Source organism: Chiroxiphia lanceolata, chromosome 20 (genome assembly GCF_009829145.1).
Source record: "Chiroxiphia lanceolata isolate bChiLan1 chromosome 20, bChiLan1.pri, whole genome shotgun sequence".
In the NCBI taxonomy this organism is placed as follows: Eukaryota; Metazoa; Chordata; class Aves; order Passeriformes; family Pipridae; genus Chiroxiphia; species Chiroxiphia lanceolata.
The window spans coordinates 199,929-217,341 of NC_045656.1; the positions used below are offsets into that span (position 1 = coordinate 199,929).

Consider the following 17,413-nt stretch of genomic DNA (forward strand, 5'->3'; position numbering starts at 1 on the left):
ATATATTCCATAGAGATTGATATATATATATATATTTTATTTTCATTGTTTTGTTGGAACTGAGGCTGGCTCGCTTGGGCTTTCTGCCATCTCACCAGCACCACTGAAGCAACAGGCAGAATTTTCCTGGAAAAATGAATTAGCAGATAATTTCCAGCCGCTGTTGTATGGAGATGTGGACAGGACCAGTGTGAGGATCATATTTTTCCCCTTCTTTTTTTCTTCTTTTTTAACCCTCAATGTGCTGAATAGTCAAACTCTCACTAATTTTAATTCCTGTTTAGCTTCCCGAACTGGGAGCCAGTCCACACTGCCGCAGGTTTTTTAAACATTCTGGGTTGGCAGGCGCAGGGGGATTTCCATGGTGATCCTACAGTCTCCGTAGGGCAAGCAGGCAGCAGTGGCAGCGTCTCTTTGGGACTCTCTGTGCTGCTCCTCAGCTTTTCACTTCTCCTTTGCTGGGTCTGAGCCAGTGCTCTCCAGTTTGTCGCCCAGTAGTTTAAGGGCTGAGATGGAAGATGCAGCTGTGGCAGCCACCAATTGGGTTGGGGCACCAGCCTGAGGATGCTTTGTTCTGACAGTTTTGAGGTCTGGTGTCCTTTCCAGGTCTTTAGTACAGAAGATGCTTCACATGGTGGGAATGGACAGTTATATTTTTAAGATACAGTAGGCCTGCAGGAAAAAACAAATCAATTAATTTAAACACAATACGCATCATCCCTGGAAGTGTTCTAGGCAAGGCTGGACAACCTGGTCTATCCGAAGGTGTCTCTGCCCATGGCAGGAGTCTGGAGTGAGATGGGCTTTAAGATCCCTTCCAAACCAAACCATTCCATGGGTCTTTGATTTAGTATTGATAGTAAAAAAACCCAGTATTTGTAGAAGTCAGTGGAACAAGAAGCAGATGTGGGATGTCCTCAGTCCCTCCTGGGCATTTGGCTGTTCCCATCTCCCACGCTGCACTGAGTTTGGTCCTGGGTAATACCCAAAAAAGGGGTCATTCCTTTACCTTTTTCTTGCTGGCAAATGTGGCCCAGAGGATTGAAAGGCTTGAGGAGAGCCTTTCAGCCCAGTTTTGCGAGTCCTACACAAGCACCCAGTTTCCTTTGAGGAATGAGATTTTGGAGGTTTACACTAAATAAGGTTTTTACTCACCCCAAGGTGAAGGCCGTGGGGAGGATGGCAGTGGAGGTTCTACTTCAAGGACCATTGCAGTGTGGAAACACCAGCTTGGGTTAAATAAGATGCTGTTGCTTCTGGTTGTGGCATGGGGCTGGAAATCACTGTAAGACTTGAAAAGATGAGGAGGAAGAAGAAGGATGAAAACTCTCTCATACTGAAGTCAACAGCAGGAGCACCCTGTAAGTTCAGTCTTTGCAAGGGCCCGGGCGTAGTGTGCAAGTTGCTGGATCGCATAAACTCCTTCTGTTTCTCCTAATGGGACCTATTTATAATTTGAGGGGTATAATAACAGTTTTCTGCCTGGAAATTTCCTTGGCAAGGTTGTCATTGGCTCACTAATAGGGGGTTTTTTACTGTTTTGTTTGCTCTGTAGTGTTTGGAAATGGTGATGTGGGGCAGAAGGCTGGAGGATGTTTATTTTGGGGAGATGCTGCCCTGTGGCAGCAGTTGGGGGACTGGTGAGGGGACATGCCTGCTGTGAGTGCAGGGTTGGGGGAGGCCCCAGCCCTTTCCAGAGGGGTTCATAAGCCTCCCCACGTGCCTGTTTTTTCCTTTGCTGCAGCTCAGGTGATTCATGAGTGAAACTCCCTCGAGGCCAAATTTCTAATCTTTCCCAGGATTATCAAGGGAGGTGTCATAAGAGCCAAGCAGGAGATGACATCCTGTGCCAGCTGTTGCACAGCACCCTGTCCCCCCAAGATTCCTTTGGGGAGGAGAAATAATTAATAAAATTTAATAGCATTTAAAAAAACCCCTGAAAAATGTAAAAACAATCTGCAGATGTTTGCTTTGGCCTTGTGACTATGGTGTGATGGTCCCCATGCCCCTGGGGATGGGACTCGGTGTGCAGAGGTGGAATTGGGCTGGGGCCAGAACAGAGTCCCTCGCAGAGAGGAACATCAGTGATGTCCCAGGGAGGGATTTCAGTAGGACAGATGTGTGGATCCTTGGGAAGCAGGGCAGGATGCTCTGCACCCATCCTACCCACCTTTCTCCATGTCGCCAGCCTGAACTGTTATAAGAATGGTTTACCCTAGTTTTCCTAAAGATTACTTTCCCTTTGATTAGGCAGACAACATCAAGCCCTTAATTTGATTTAAATAAGCCTAGCACTTGCTGTGAAGTTTTTTTCCCTCCCTTTTGTTCTCCCCTTTTCTAAATCCACTGTCCCTGCTCTTTGTGATCACAAATGATTAAAAGCTTTACAGGAATATTGTCGTCTCCCCCCATCCATTAAAGTTCTGCTGTGTTACTTGGATCATATTTTTATTATGTTTGTTTTTTTTCTTGTAGAATAATTCTCTCTTCTCCTTATTAAACAATCAATCAGGTGAAAGGTATTATTTTTGTCCTGGTCTCCTGCAGGAGAGGGAGGGGATTCAGGTACCCTGCCCCACTTCCCATTGATGTTATCCCTGTCTTTCCCATCGGTTCTCCCTCTGGAGCCAGATCCATCTTGTGACTTTGGTTTTTGCAGTGGAGGGAGGAGCATCTCTTCCCTGGAAGTGCTGCTTCCCGTGGGAGGCTGTGGCCAAGCAGGTTGGTGCAGCTGGAGCTCTCTGAGGGGATACGACCAGCCCCACCGGGGCAGGGATTGGCTCTCCAGATTGCCAGAAGGCAACAGAACATCCATGTCATAGCAGTCATATTTAATAACAATTAGGGCCCTCAGAAACATGTACGGGCATCAAAGTTAAGGCTGTTTTCCAAACGAGTGCTTGGGGGGTTTAAGAAGGGAGTGATGCTCCCTGGACCAAGTGATGGCTGGTCCCCCAGCTCAGCCTGGAACCGAGCATCGGCACCACCAACACCTCACTGTTTCCTGCCAATTGCAACAAGGCACCTCTTAACACAACATCCACAGAATGTCAAGTTCCCTGCTCCTTCAGGGAAGTGCTCAGGAAGCTGCTTAGGAGCTTGCAGGTGAAATGGTTCCTTGTCTGTCTGTCTGTCCATGCACATACTGCAGGGCTGGAGCAAGGAGGAGTGCCTGGTGTTGCTGCAGGCTCTCATGATGGTTAAGTTGGAGGTGCCTGGCAGAGCCCTGTCACCAGCATGTGGACACCTGTGGTCTGTGCCCAGCTGCAGGACCATGTGTTCGGTTTCCTGCTTTATTTTCCAAGCTGGTACCTAGTTAGGACAGATTTTTCCCCCCAGGATCATTCTGTGGAAGAAGAGTTGTCTGTAAACTTTGTTAGGAAGTGTCACATGGATGGAAGAGGATTTTCCTGTGTGGCTGTCAGCCTGGATGCCGCTTTGGCTCTGCCATTCACAGATGCCAGTGGAGCCCCAGCGCTGCTTGGCTGCTTTCACTGGCCAGCAATGTGGGGTAACAACCTGGAGGGCTTATTCAAAGCAATTCCTGAAATTTAGTCATTTGTCTGCCCTCTCATTAGCTTATTGGAGACCCTCATAAGAGTTTGCGCAGAGAAACTGTGGCTGCCCCATCCCTGGAAGTGCTCAAGGCCAGGTTGGACAGGGCTTGGAGCAACCTGAGATAGTGGAAGGTGTTCCTGCCTATAGCAAGCGGTTGGAACAAGAGGATCTTTAAGTCCCTTCCAACCTAAAACATTCTGTGATAAGATGTGCATGCTCAGACACCTATGGAGATGCCAGCTCAAGGGACTTGTTATTTTGGGCCAAAATCCACCATTTCCCCAGTTGCACAGGCCCTACTTTGTGTTCAGATTCCTTCTGCTTGGACATAGGTGCAAACTGGGGCAGGAAGGTGAACTGGGGGTATTTCTGTTGCCTTTAACCCCTGTTTCCAGCAGGGCCAGGCAGTGTGATTATTGACTGAGTGGCAAATTGAATTATGCATGGGCAACTTCATTCATATTCCCTGGCTCCTGCCCATCCAACCTTGTTAGGGGTTCTCTGGCCTCTTTTATCCACTTGCAAGCTCATGATTTACGATTTGGTTTGAGTGGCTTCTGAGCTAATTTGTCATCCTTTATTCGCAGGATTAAAGCTGGACAGTGCAATACTGCCCTCTGGATGGAGAGGCAATAGCTGAGAGGGATGTGTTGGTTGCTGGGTGTGATGCTGTCTCGGGTGTGGGTGTCCCAGCATTGGAATGGGGTGATTTATGCAAGGCGAGACCTTGCCTCAGTTTCCCCTGCAGCACTGGCATTGCTGTGGGTCGCAGTGAGGGCCGGTGCAGTGTGCACCCGGGCACAGAAACCTGGTGCTGTTGCTGCATGTGTAACTGGGTCCCAGCATTTATCCCTTTTTTCCCCATTTTTCCATGAGCGATAGAGCTTCTGGGGCTGAACCTCTTCTCAGATGTGCAGTCCCTGTGCATCACTTGGTCTTGTTGCCACTGACACCCGGAATTGCAGGGCGGGATGATTTGATGTGGGAACTCCTTGCCATGAGCTGCGTCTCTCCCTTGGGGTGAAAGCAGAGCACCCTGTGGTTTTGGCCTGTTTCAGCAACACTTTTGGATGCTAGGTTCTCCTCTTGCCCAGGGTGTAGGGAGGGAGGCACAAGGATGGCTGGCACAGTGTCCTCATGGGGACACAGCCATCACCCCTAGCTCACAGCTGCTGTAAGAGCTCGGACACAGGAGTGCTCCACGTCTGCTTCAGCACTGTGTCCTCTGGCTTGCACAGCCTCAGTCTGCACATCCGGGGTGTGCCACCATGCAGCTGATCCAGTGCGCCCTGTGCAGTGGTGGCATCTCCCTGAGGGTGAGCCCCAAGGGTGGAGATGACCTGGCTGCTGCTGGAACACACGGCATTCGCTCCAGAGTTTGATTACAGCTCAACAGCATCCTCAATTATCTGCCTTAGCAGAGGACACAAGGGGATTATGGGGTTCAGGCTGCCCTGGCCCCTGTCCATGCCTCAGTTTCCCCTGTGTATCTGTGCCAGCATTGCTCCCATGGCACACTATGGTAATGGGTGGTGCTCAGCGCCAGCTCTCCATTAGTGACAGTTGTGCGTAGCTCTTGTTTTTTCTGTTTTCAGGTGAATATGGCCCTGGCAGGGAAGCCTTTAGACGCGACTCTCACCACCTCCAGAGCTGACCAATGGAATATGGTTTTTCCCCAGAAAGACGAAATCATCACCAGCTTAGTGTCTGCCTTAGACTCCATGGTAAGAGGCCAGTGGTATCCCTGTCAATGTTCCCCTCCCTCTGTTGGCCTCCATTTAACAGGGCTGGCTGGGTGCAGGGCTGGCACAGGAGAGCTGGTGAGCTCATCCTGCTCCCCTCTGCTACTGGAAAGCCCAGGGAGCTGCTGGAGCTGGGAAATAAAATCTCTCTCCTACCCTGACAGCCGTAAGGATCATAAAGTCAGCCCAAGTTAATCTCAGATGTGTATTGTTTTTCCATTAATATTTATGTTGGCATCAACTGAATGTAGGGTGGTTGTCTTTTTTTTTTCTTACCGTTTTACCAATGTTACTGTGAGCTTTTACACAACATCAGAACAATGGCTTTTTATCTTCAAGAACAAAGAAAAAAACTTTCATATCTTTTGACGTAGAATTCCCTGTGGAAACCTTGCCTAAGTCAGCTGTGCTTACATAAACAAGATAACTGTCTGCATTAAGTCTCGTGGACCAGAGCTAATCTTATTTTTAACTGTGAATATGATCAAGAAGGGAAAGCAGATGTGTAGTAACAAATGTGTAATGCAATGAGATATGCTAAATAGCCCTCCTCTTTTAAAGTCAAGTCATATGTAATACATTTGTCTATGTGTTTTCTTCTCTCTGCAGGTAGAGGTTTTTTCATTAATACCAATTTCCTTCTCTTTGACATCACTGCCCCAGTAAGGAGCAGGTTCCCTGGAGCTGACACACCCCAGGCAGCTTTGATGATTTATATACATGCCATCCCATACAACATACTGTGTTATTGTAGTTTGGCTTCTTAATGAATATACATTATTCCACAGTCTTCATTAGGTACTTACACCAGGACTAGGGAGCCAGGCTACTCCTGAAATTCAGCCTTTATCCCAGTGCTTCACCAGTGCTAGGCTCTGTGCCCACTGAAGCCTAGCTGCCTGCATGCCTGGTAAATAAACTGCAAGGCCACGTGCATGTCACCAGGTGGGCTTGGGGTTTGGATTTGGTCTGCCTCCAAATTTCACATACCTTAGTTGTGTTTATCTTTTGAGTGTTGGGCTTTTTGAGCAAAATACTTGTGTTTGCTACTGGGTTTTGAAGGGATGTTTCCTAAAAATATCTATTTTGGGGGATTTGATTTGGTGCATCCTTGAAGAAGGTGATCAGGAGGTAGAATGACCTGGTATAAAGGCTGGTTTAGGCCCACACAAGTGAAGCTCATAGTAGACGCATTCAGTGAGCTGAAGGTAGCTGAAGGGGGTTTAGTCCATGCTTTCCTGCTCCCAACCCCTCCATGGCATTGTTGATGTGTCTAACCGTGGCTGCTGCTGGAAAAATCCCCCCTTTTTTACCCTTTTAAAACATGACCTGGGAATAGCACCGTGCTGTAGCTATGGGAATATGGCTCAGGCTGCCAGCACTGAGTAACTATTATAATATAAAAAATACTAATAAAAGACATATACATGTGTATTATGTAGAGCTGGAAGCGCACATTACATAAAACAGATTAATAGAGGAAGTCTTTTCCATCTCTTTGTTGTTTTGCATAACTGTACAAGAAGAACCGTTCAACTACTCCAGACTTTGACCATATTAGTGTTCTGCAGCTGAAATAAGATTCTCATGTTCCTTATTCCATTAGAGCTGGGGGAAAGTTGTTGTTGGTTGTGGTGTGGGTTTTTTGTTTCTTTTTTTTTACAGAAATGTTTTCTTTTAAAGAAATTCTATAACATGTTTACTTTTAGGATAGGAAAAAATGAAGTAAAATGATGGGAATATAGTTCTTGTTTTCCAGCAAAGCCTAGCTCGGCCGGATATCTTTGGGAGCAGTAAAGTCACCAAAATATTTAGGGCATGTCATAAACCCATGAAATTCTGACCCAAATCAGAACATTGCTTTTGATAGGGGAATCTTTTGATGGGAACTAAAAAATCCCACTGGGAAATGGCAAGGATTGGGAAGCAGGGATGCTATCCTGTCCCATGCTGCACTAACCTGGTGCCTCCCGCAGTGCTCAGCGCTCTCCAAGCTAAACGCAGAGGTGGCCTGCATTGCTGTCCATGAGGAGAGTGCCTTCGTGGTGGGCACTGAAAAGGGACGGGTCTTCCTCAGCACCCGCAAGGAGCTGCAGGCCGACTTCCAGAAGTTTTGCAGTGAGTATCCCCTACCAGAGATCTTCTCCCATGCCAAGGTGGGTGCTTCAGTTCTGCAAGCTGGGACTCCCACCATGCACAAAGTGATTGTGGTTTGGGGGGCACCACAATGTTGTCTTGTCTGTCCACGGGGCTGAGTGGTGGTTGAAGTGATGGCAGGTGGGAATTGTGGTCAGAGCCTCTCCCCTCCCAGGGAGGGCACTGTATGCCCTGGCTCTTCTCTCCAAAAGCATCCCTGAAGTGGCACAGGGCTGGATGGTTGCTCTGTTCCCCTGGCTCTGTTAGCCTTCAGCAATGCTGCAGGAGTGCTGGAGTGTTTTCAGAGGGCTTTGCAGAAATAGTTTGTCCAAGTGATCCCCCAGGAGCCAAGAAGCTTTCTTGGTCCTGGGCTTTTTTCCTGGTTTTGGAAAAATAGGGGTGGATTTGGTAGATGAAGGTGTCGGTTGTGGAATTGCTTATATTTTTGAGGGATGAACAGGGGTGACAGGATGCCTTGAGCAGGTGCTGTGTCCCCCCAGTCTTAGATCAGGTTCACCAAGTATCTGAGGGATACCTGTGTCTTGCAGGCCCCAGCTCTGTGCCTCTGCCAGCTCCCCAAAACCAGCCTGGGAGCTGAGGGGAAAGTGGGAGCCGTGCTGTGAACAGGGACCTGCGTTTCTTGGTCAGCATCATCCCCGGCATGCCAGCTGCTGCTTTCCCTACTCCATACAGAAACTGGGAAAGAATATGGTTTTGATGGTGCTGGGGACCCCAGCCTCATATCTGTTCCTGTACGCTGCCCATGGTGGGATGTCACTGGAGAGAAATGACCCGGCTGTGTGCGCACACACATGGTATTGACAGAAACCATATAGGTGCTTAATCCATTGGAGAGATTGTGCAGGAAGGGTTTGCTCTGGTGACAACACCAGTGCTGTGAAGCTGTCCAGGTCACTGCTCAGCTTGTTCTCGGCACAGCTCTACAGGAGCAGCTCCCTGCCATGGTTCTGCTCTCCCTCTCGTCCTGCTGCCCTGGGCATCCCACTCGCACCCAGGAGAGATGCCATTAGTTATTGCTGTGCTGGGACAAGGCACCTGGCACTAGATCCTGATTCCCGTCTCTTTGGTTTCATTTATACCTTTGTCAAAAAGAAATAGCTATGTCTGGTTGAAAGCACAAAATCTTGATGATGGTGTTTGGGTGAAGCAATGCTGGAGACAGGGTGAAATGTGATAACTCCGTCTTGAATTATAAATGGTCCAGGCTCAACTCAGCTCCATAAAGCTCTTACAACTGGCACGCAGTGGAAAGCATCCCTGTAAGTGCCTCTGATTTATGGTCTTGCTGCCCTCTTAGAAAGATCTGAATTAATCTAAAGCAGACATCGCTGGGAGAGGTAAGAAGCCTCTTATCTCTCTTGGGTGCACAGACCTCACTTGAACACCCTCCTTCATCTGAACCTCTGGCTCAGCCTTTCCTTGTGCACAGGAGGGACCTGACAGTGATCTGGATTAATGTCAGCAGAATAGTATTAATGCCCAGCTGATGGGAGAAGCAGTAGTTGAAGGGTGCAGATATATATGCATTTCATCACCGTGGTAAAACACCCCAAAAATGTTTTCCAGGGCCTGTTTTGCTGTTTCATGGGAGGCATGTGGAACTTGCCAGGGGTGGCATAGTGGCTGTCTACTTTCTTATGTCTAGTTCTATGGGTATCCCACGTGGCTCTTGACCCGTCCCTTTTCAGTGCTATTGTAGCCACAGGCCTTTTCCACAGGAAGGATTCATGAGCTCCTTCTCAAGCACCCAGGTGGCATGCAGGGCCAGTCATCGGCAGGAGGCTTTCGAGGATGATGAAGGAATTAGTCCTTCACCAACAAAAATCCCTTGTGAATTACTGTGGATAGAACAGCAATAATGCACTTATATAGTGTTTAATTTTCTGTGCATTTAGAGATGCAAGGAAGTCACTGCCAAAGATATGCTTTATTTGAGGTTTAATGGGAGAAATTAGCAGGAAATAGCTGGTATTACTGAGCTACATGATGCTGAAGGGTAAAAAAGCCTCCCAAGAAAGGCAGATTTTCTTTTCCTGCGAGATTGAAGGCTAAGCAGATTGAAACCAGAGAAAAGAAGTGTGCTGCCTAATTAATCTCAGCAGTTTCAGTGCAACTGAAGGGAAAAGCCAGGGAAAGGAGGGGGGCAGGCACAGGATGACGGACCCCACTGCTGACACCACTGCCCATGCCAGCACTTTCTCCTGCACATCGGGGGTTGCTGGGAGGGACATGTTGGGGGTCTGGGTTGGGTGGGAGACCCGGGGGACCCACCTCCCTAGCCAGTCATCACCCATGAACCCTTTCTCACTACAGCGACTCCCATTTTTTCCTCTCCCCCTGCAGGAATCCAGCAAAGGAAGGAGCAGGACGCAGAGGCACAGAAGAAGGCAAAGGAGTGTGGGCGAAGGGTGCTCAGGATCTCCCCGGACCAGGGATCAGACGTGTACCTCCTCAGGAAGATGGTAGAGGAAGTGTTTGATGTGCTTTATAGTAAGAATCTTCATGCTTCCCTTTGGGGATATGGATTGCCCCCATGGCTCTCTGAGCTGCCCAGTGCCACCGCCAGATGTGGCTTTGAGTGCCAGCCCGGCTCCCCAGCAAGAGGAAGTGCCTGCAGGTGCCTGGCACGGGTGGTGTGGTGGGATGTGCTCCTGCATAGTGTTAGCATTGCACTGAGATGGGATTTGACCACTGCTTCACTTTCCAGTGCCCCAAACTGGGCCAAAAAATCCCCATGCTGGGGGGAGCATCCTTTGTCGCCCCTGACCAGGGGAAGCCTCTGCTATGCCCTGGGATGGGATTTCCAAGCACACCTTTATCCCTCACATTTCATCCATTGCACCTTTTTCATAGCGCTGTGTTGGGACTCTACAGACTCACTTCCCCCCTTTCCCTGGAAAGTCTGTTTAGGAGGAAAAAAAGATGATTTTCTAGCAAGCAGCCCTGCAGCCCCAGCTTCAAGAGACAAGCTGGTACTCTTCCATCCCCGGCAATAAACCTTCTGCAATTAAAATGTAGATGACCATATGGCTGTTGATATGGAACCCAGTGGGTTGCAGAGCTCCCTCCAGGCCCAATCTGTGGTGGCTTGAGTAGCAGCAGTGCCTTCTTCTCACTCAGGAGGATCCACTGCAGCCCCCACGGAGTGGCTGGAGGCAGCAACCATGCTACCGGCTCATCCTCTGACAGCATCTCTAGGGCTGTGCTGCTTGGGAAAGGAAAAACAAGGTTGGGTTGGGAAAACAGGGCGACAAGCGTCAGTATTTTCACGTGGTGCTCAGCAGTGTGCTTTAGCCTACTGTGATGTTTCGGGGGAGTTCAGGCCATGTGGCTGGATCAGCTGCAGAACTGGGTGTTTGGCTTTCCTGGGTGCAGCTCCCCATCACCCTCTGCGATTCAAAGCCTGGTAGAGCCCTACTAGGGCTGCACAGGTCTCCCTGAACCCAAGGTGTGGGGCTTGCCTAGGTCTGTGTGTGGGGTTTGGGCATTTCTGCTTGACAGAAGGGGGATAATGGGAACTACCACCAACCACCTTGGGCTCACGTGCAGGAGTTGCTGTTGCTGGCTGTTATACCTGCCACAGGCTTCACAGACAGAAAAGGGAGATGGTATCCCTTCCTCCTCCCCCAGGAGAGACAGTCACTAAAGTTTTCTGAAACCATTCAAAGGATGTGGAGGCAATATTCCCATTAAGGGGGCAATCAGATCCCCTTGCTGCCTTCCAAAGGCTGGGCCCAAGTGTGAGGGAAGGGATGATGCAGAAGAGACAAGGGAATAGGATGCAGAGGACGTTTTTGTGCTGGTGGATCCCCTCTCTAAGCTGTAGGTCTGCCGCTGAGAGAGTGCCAAAATTTGCTGTCCTCTTGGGAATATGAGAATTACTAAAATCTGACATACCATAAATGTATAATTGCATTAAAAAAGCTTGATCAGGATGCATTTGTGTGGGGTGTACAAACCAGGCAGGTAGCCCATCAATCAGGATGATTAGCAATGCTCTTTACCTTGTTGAGGTCTGTGGAGGGGCATGGGGACAAGCTGGTCCCCAGTCCAAGTTGGCCAGCATTGCTATAGCAGGAGGAGGTCAGGCATCCCTGAGCCAGTGGTTTTGGCTCTGGCACTGGGTGTAATTCTGCCTTTGCTGCTGCTTCAGTAGGATCAGCTGTTTCCATCCTTGAGCTGCTCTGTGGCGAAACCTGCCTAGCACTCCCAGCACTCCCACTGGAAAGAGCCTCTCTTGATTGAGTGGAGAAATAATACATGTCCAAGGCTGATTCTGTTTCCAACAGTGAGAGGACTGTGAGAAATTAAGTTACTGTTCTTATGGGGGGCTTTTTATCCTTCTAGTCACCTCCCATCAACAGGGATTGGAAACAAAAAAGTCTTAGAAAATTCTCCGTCAAAAAGGTTCCCTCCAGAGCCAGGTAATCTCTGAACCAACAGGATGACTGATTACTGGCTTCTATTAAACAGGCATGATTATTGCCTCTCTTTAGCTAAACTTAAGCCTCTGTGTGGCAGTGCTAGGCTTGTGAAGGTCACTTTGACAGTAACATGTTCCCCATTAAAATATGTTTGGGGAGTTCTTGGGCATTGGGTTGATAAGGAGGCGCTGTAGGCATCAGGAGCTTTTCCTCATCACAAAGAGAGGTGATGGAGGGAGGTGGAGAACTGCTAGAGCCAGCAGTTCGGGACAGAGAAACTGTCAGCTTGCAGAAAGTGAACTCACAGTGTTCGTTCAAAGGCTCATTTTGAAACTTCAGTTATTGGCTTAATTAAAATATTATCCATCCCATGTATAAGGAACCTTGATGGCTCATGCAAGTTGCACATTGTTAGTTATCATGTATTCCTTCAAAGAACATGTTGAAGAAGCCACTTTTAATAAGGACTTGCTGACAGTGTCACAAGATTTACAGGGTTTCTGTAAGATATTTAGGTGTGGGGTTTGGTGTTTTTTTTAAGAGGAGAGAAAAAAGAAAATATTTAAAAGAAAATCCACAATATAAAATCCAACAGTAACTTAAATGTCCAGTACTCTTCTCTGCCTGTCCCTCAGCCTGGAGACAAAGGTGCAGACACCGTGCCATGGTGCCAGATGTTCTGCATCTGGATACTGTGTTGCCAGACCAGTCTCATTCCTTCATGGCTGTTTCTTCTGCTTCATGCTTTCAGCACCAAGTTTGTTGCTTACAGTGCCTTGGGTTGATTTCCAAAATAATTCTTCCACAGAGAGCAGCTTGAGGGTTTTGGCCATTTCTTGGAACCCTTCAGAAGGGACTGTTTTTCTGACAGTGTCCTGCCTGGAGAGCACCATAAACAGCCATGGTTTGGGTATGTGGGCTCTTTACCTCATTTAGAAAATCCCTCTATAATGGCAAGGCTTGCTGGTCATCTCTCGCTGCCAGGGAAGGGAAAGCACTGTGCACCCAACTCCTTGAGAAGATTTTGATGTCAGAGGTAAAATGGAGCCAGGCTCATGTGATGGGGACATGGGGGGACTCTGTGGCCATTGTTGAGGGGAGCGGGTGACAGTTCTGGGCTGCTGGAGGTGATTGTGTGGTCAAACGGATCAATATCCAAGCTGTCTGAATGGTGGGATGGAGGGAGATTATTGTGTTTTTTTTTTTTCTTGTCTGTTAAAGGACATCAAAGCTGCTTGATAGCAACAGGAATCAAACTACTTCTCATTCTTTCAGGAGGTAAAATAAGAAAACTGACTGAAAATAAGGTTCCCAGAATATCTCAGTAAACATGAGATAAAAATCATCATGAGGCCTTCAGCCTTCTTTGTCAGCTTTCAGCTCCCTCCCAGCTTGCTGGTGGCCATGTACCTTACTGGCACATTGCTGGGAGCTCCCAGGAGTCAACTTGTGCCAAATGACCCCAGCTGAGGATTTTACTGTGCAACCTGAATGATGAGACATCAACTTTTTGGCTTTTATGAGCTTTTTATTAATTAGTGCTTTTAGAAAGGGCTTGGAGTGCCTTGCATGCTAAGTGCAGAGGTAAGAATGGGTCTTCTTCTCCTAATGGTTTTGTTGTTTCTTGCTCTTGCATTTACTGCTCCAGCCTGGCTCAACTGTGGTCGGGGGCACGGGGTGTTTGTCAGTGTGTAACTCTGCCCCCTCGCCAGGTGAAGCCATGGGGAAGAGCACTGTGGTCCCTTTGCCGTACGAGAGGCTCCTGAAAGAGCCGGGCTCACTTGCAGTTGCCGGCTTGCCTGAAGGGGTCAGCTTTAAGAAACCCATGGAGTACGATGTGAAATCCCTGATGGCCATCCTAGAACACAGCCACAGCATCCGCTTCAGGCTTAAAAGGTAATTTTGGGGATCCCCAAGGGGTGAGAGAGCAGCAAGCCCTTGGGGTAGTGGCTCTTACAATGCTGGCAGATGGTGAAGATTTCATGTGGCACAAGCAAGAGAGTCCCTCCTATGTCCCAGCTTCTCTCCCAGACCCACAAACCTGGGTCCAGCCATGCCAAATCCAGCCTTGCACAGAGATTTTTTCATGTCGTGGGGCTCGAGACCATTTCAGGCTTGTTTCTTTTAAGTGCATGCAGACATGCAGATTAACTGCATCGTTTTACATGTCTCTGCCAAAATTTCCGCTGCAGTAAGCTAAGTGCTTTTCTTGTTTCCAGAGGAGTTTCTGGGGTAAGTGCTGCAAGTGTCTTCCCAGACTGAAATGGGTTTTTTAATGCCAGATGAAGAGGGAAGTGGGAGACTGCGACAGGACAAACTCCCCCTTTTGGCCACATTTACACAAGGGGTTTGGTCATTTTGGGTGCGTTTCCCTTGTGTTTGCCTGGCTGGCAGCACCTCAGATCCATTCAGAGAAATGCTGAGCACTACCAAATACCTCATCTGAAGGCTTGGTACCTCTGGAAAATCAGGCTGAGACAGCTAAAAGTAGGACACACAGAATTTGAGGTGTCTGTGAGCTCGTGGCTACCTGTCTCATGTGGAGCACTTGTATTTCCTTGGTCTGTAGCTCATCCCTGGGCTGACTGAGGTCCCCTTTGAACATGCCATGGGTGCTGGGGGCTGGCACAGGCAATATAGCCAAGTGGTTGTGGTCACACAAGATTTTACCTCTTAAATGCATCAGGCATGGAGCTGAACAGCTTTACCTTAGCTAATACAAACACTTTGAACCACCATAAGACCAACCAGATCCACTGAAAGAAGACAAGAACAGTCCAGGTGCCTGAAGATGCTCTGGAGGTTGGGTGATGGATGTAACTTCTAAATCATAGAAAAGAACTAGAATAGATCCATAAAATGGCTTGGGTTGGAAGGGATCTTAAAGACCATCTTGTTCCAACCCCCTCAAGGACACCTTCCACTAGACCAGGTTGCTCCAAGCCCTGTCCAACCTGACATTGAACACTTCCAAGGATGGGGCAGCCACAGCTTCTCTGGGCAACCTGTACCAGTACTTCACCACCCTCGCAAGGAAGATTTTCTTCCTACTATCTAATCTAAACCTACTCTTTTCAGTTTGAAGCCATTCCTTGTTGTCCTGTCACTCCCTGCTTTTGTCAAAAGTCCCTCTCCAGCTCTCCAGTACCTTTAGGTAGTGGAAGGCTGCAGTAAGTTCTCCCCAGAGCCTTCTCTTGTCCAAGCTGAACAATCTCAACTCTCTCAACCTTTCTAAATAGGAGAGGTGCTCCAGCCCTCTAATTGTCTTCATGGCCCTCCTCAACAAGGAGCCTGGCAGCCAGTGATGCAGCATGTTTCACCCTCCTGGGCATGGCTCTCCTTCCCCCTCCACATCCTTGCTTGTTGAGGCTTAGCAATGCCTTGAGCCCAAAGGAACCTGTTTTCCCTCCTCTTCTCCCTTCCTTCCCCTCAGGCCAGCAGATGAGCCCAGCCGAGAGCCCAACCCCAGCGTTGAGTTAACTTGTTCCTCCCTCGCCTCCAAGGGCAGCCGAGACTCCGGTGCCAACGGCCCCATGGCCAAGCCTGCCACCCAGGACACCCCCTCCACCATTGCTGTCACCAACTTCCTATACAGCGTCTCGCTGCCCACTCCTGTCGCCGTTGACCTCAAGCAGGAGGTGTCCTCGGGGCTGCCTGGGCCGACCGCGGTGGGCGAGGCTCTGCTGGCCCGGCCGGCAGGAGAGCTGAAGGTGCCTTCCTCACAGGAGTACAGCGACTGCTGTGGTAATAGCCTAGAGTTTGCTCTAAGATGAGGGCCCTGTGCGCAGCCCATCCCGGGCACTGGCAGGGGACAGGCCGGGTGTTTTGGTGGTCCTCAGATGAGTTTGGCCCGAATGAAGATGAGTGGAGCCCCTGCCATGCTGCACTGCCCCAGCCCTTCCCTGGGTGGCTGCAAAGTGCCAACGGGGCACACCTCTATTTTTGCTCCAAAATACTGGGTGCTGCACTACCAGGTAGAAGGACAGCTGGAATGGGGATGGGAAGGGTCGGTCTGGTCAGCATCACACCGGGAGTCACAGGCCAGGGTGCATGGAGGAGAGAGAGAAGAGTCAGGTCAGTGTCACTGGCGGGGGTCAGCACCTGGAGTCTTGTTGGGATGCCTGGAACATTGGTCAGGCTCTCATCAGCCTTTTCTCCTTGTCTCCCCTCTTGTCCAGGACAGAAATCATCGATCTCTGGAGGTCCCCTCATCCAGAATGTGCACTCATCCAAGCGCATCCTCTTCTCCATCGTACACGACAAGACAGGTCTGTGTTGTGCTCTAGTGTTGGAGGCAGTCGGCAGCCGTCTCTTAGGGAAAGGTTTCCTCTCATCTCTCCCCAGCAATCTCGCAGCCCTACAGGGACTGCATGCTCTGCAAGGACTTGGCAATGCTGGAGATGATGCAGGAGGGGATTTTTTTCCCTTTCCTTAATGCAACATCTCATGTTGCAGCCCAAACCTTCATCTCTGCTCAGGTCCATCCTTGCTGTCTCCAAGATGCTGCCAGTGGTTGTTGAGCACTGCTGGCTGGGTGGGAATTCCCATCTCTGCTTCCTGCACAGGAAGGCATGGCTTTGGGAGAGGCTGTTTGCTCCAGCTGCAAACAGCACATACCTGCTGAGAACTTGGCGTTATTTCAAAATAACTAAAACCCAATAATCCCAGTGTTATTCTGCAGCGGTGCCCGCAGGGATCAGCAGTGGGGAGGAGACTGCCATTTCTCCACCTCCACTCCACCCAAGGAAAATGCAGCGTAAAAATGCTGACGTGTTTCCATCAAAACCCTCACCTGCCTGCCTTAAAGAGGAGAAAAAAACATGGGTGGGAAAGTTGGGAAAGAGGAGGAGATTGAAAAGCTCCAGTGCGAAATGGCTGTTCCTTTCAAAGGTTCATTCCAGGTGGAGTTGGCTCTGTCCCAGAGGGTCTTTCATTGCAGGGTTTAGAAATTTTGTGGGGTCATTTCTTAGTAATTTGCTTTTTGCACATGCTCTGGAGGGTGCTTGGGGCTGAGAAAGCCCAGCCTGGCAAAATCTGCTCAGGAAGAGGGAAATAAGTTTTAAAGCAGCAAAGTCTTGTTCGTGCTTCCCAGCACTTCGTGGGAGAAAAGTGCATCTGCTGTGTATGAACCATATGGAAGTTTCTTATTTCTTGTATTTTGTTTTGATAGATAAGTGGGACAGTTTTATAAAAGAAACTGAAGATATCAACACCCTTAGGGAGTGCGTACAAATTCTGTTTAACAGCAGATATGGTGAGTAGGAGTTAATATCCCATTATGCATCTGTAGCGCTTGTGGATTGCATATCATTATATAGCAATCATTTTTGTTCCCTAACACAGCAGCAGAAGCCATATGCTAGAGCTCCCTGCTCTTCGTAACACATTTAGCTCAGCAGCTTCCAGTCTTTGGGTGTCTGCTGAAGGTTATGTCAATATTTCCATTTGGAAACACCCCCTCTGCCGTCAAGGAATTTATCACTGGGCTGTAAAGCATCTCCGGCTGGGAGTGTGGCATGCCAGATCAGAGCA

General features: G+C 48.9%; 1 protein-coding gene across 5 annotated transcripts in view; it reads left to right on the top strand.

The window, feature by feature from the left end:
- The window catches only part of GTF2IRD1 (GTF2I repeat domain containing 1), a 71,678-nt gene that overhangs the window by 17,370 nt on the left and 36,895 nt on the right, over positions 1-17,413 (top strand). For all 5 annotated transcript variants that reach the window (XM_032707833.1, XM_032707837.1, XM_032707834.1 and 2 more), the window contains exons 2-8: positions 5,154-5,282; positions 7,277-7,418; positions 9,801-9,947; positions 13,594-13,777; positions 15,315-15,625; positions 16,060-16,149; positions 17,052-17,135. In XM_032707833.1, the coding sequence (XP_032563724.1) occupies positions 5,160-5,282; positions 7,277-7,418; positions 9,801-9,947; positions 13,594-13,777; positions 15,315-15,625; positions 16,060-16,149; positions 17,052-17,135 (1,081 nt within the window). In that variant the 5' untranslated portion in view covers positions 5,154-5,159. The remainder of the gene's footprint in view (positions 1-5,153; positions 5,283-7,276; positions 7,419-9,800; positions 9,948-13,593; positions 13,778-15,314; positions 15,626-16,059; positions 16,150-17,051; positions 17,136-17,413) is intronic.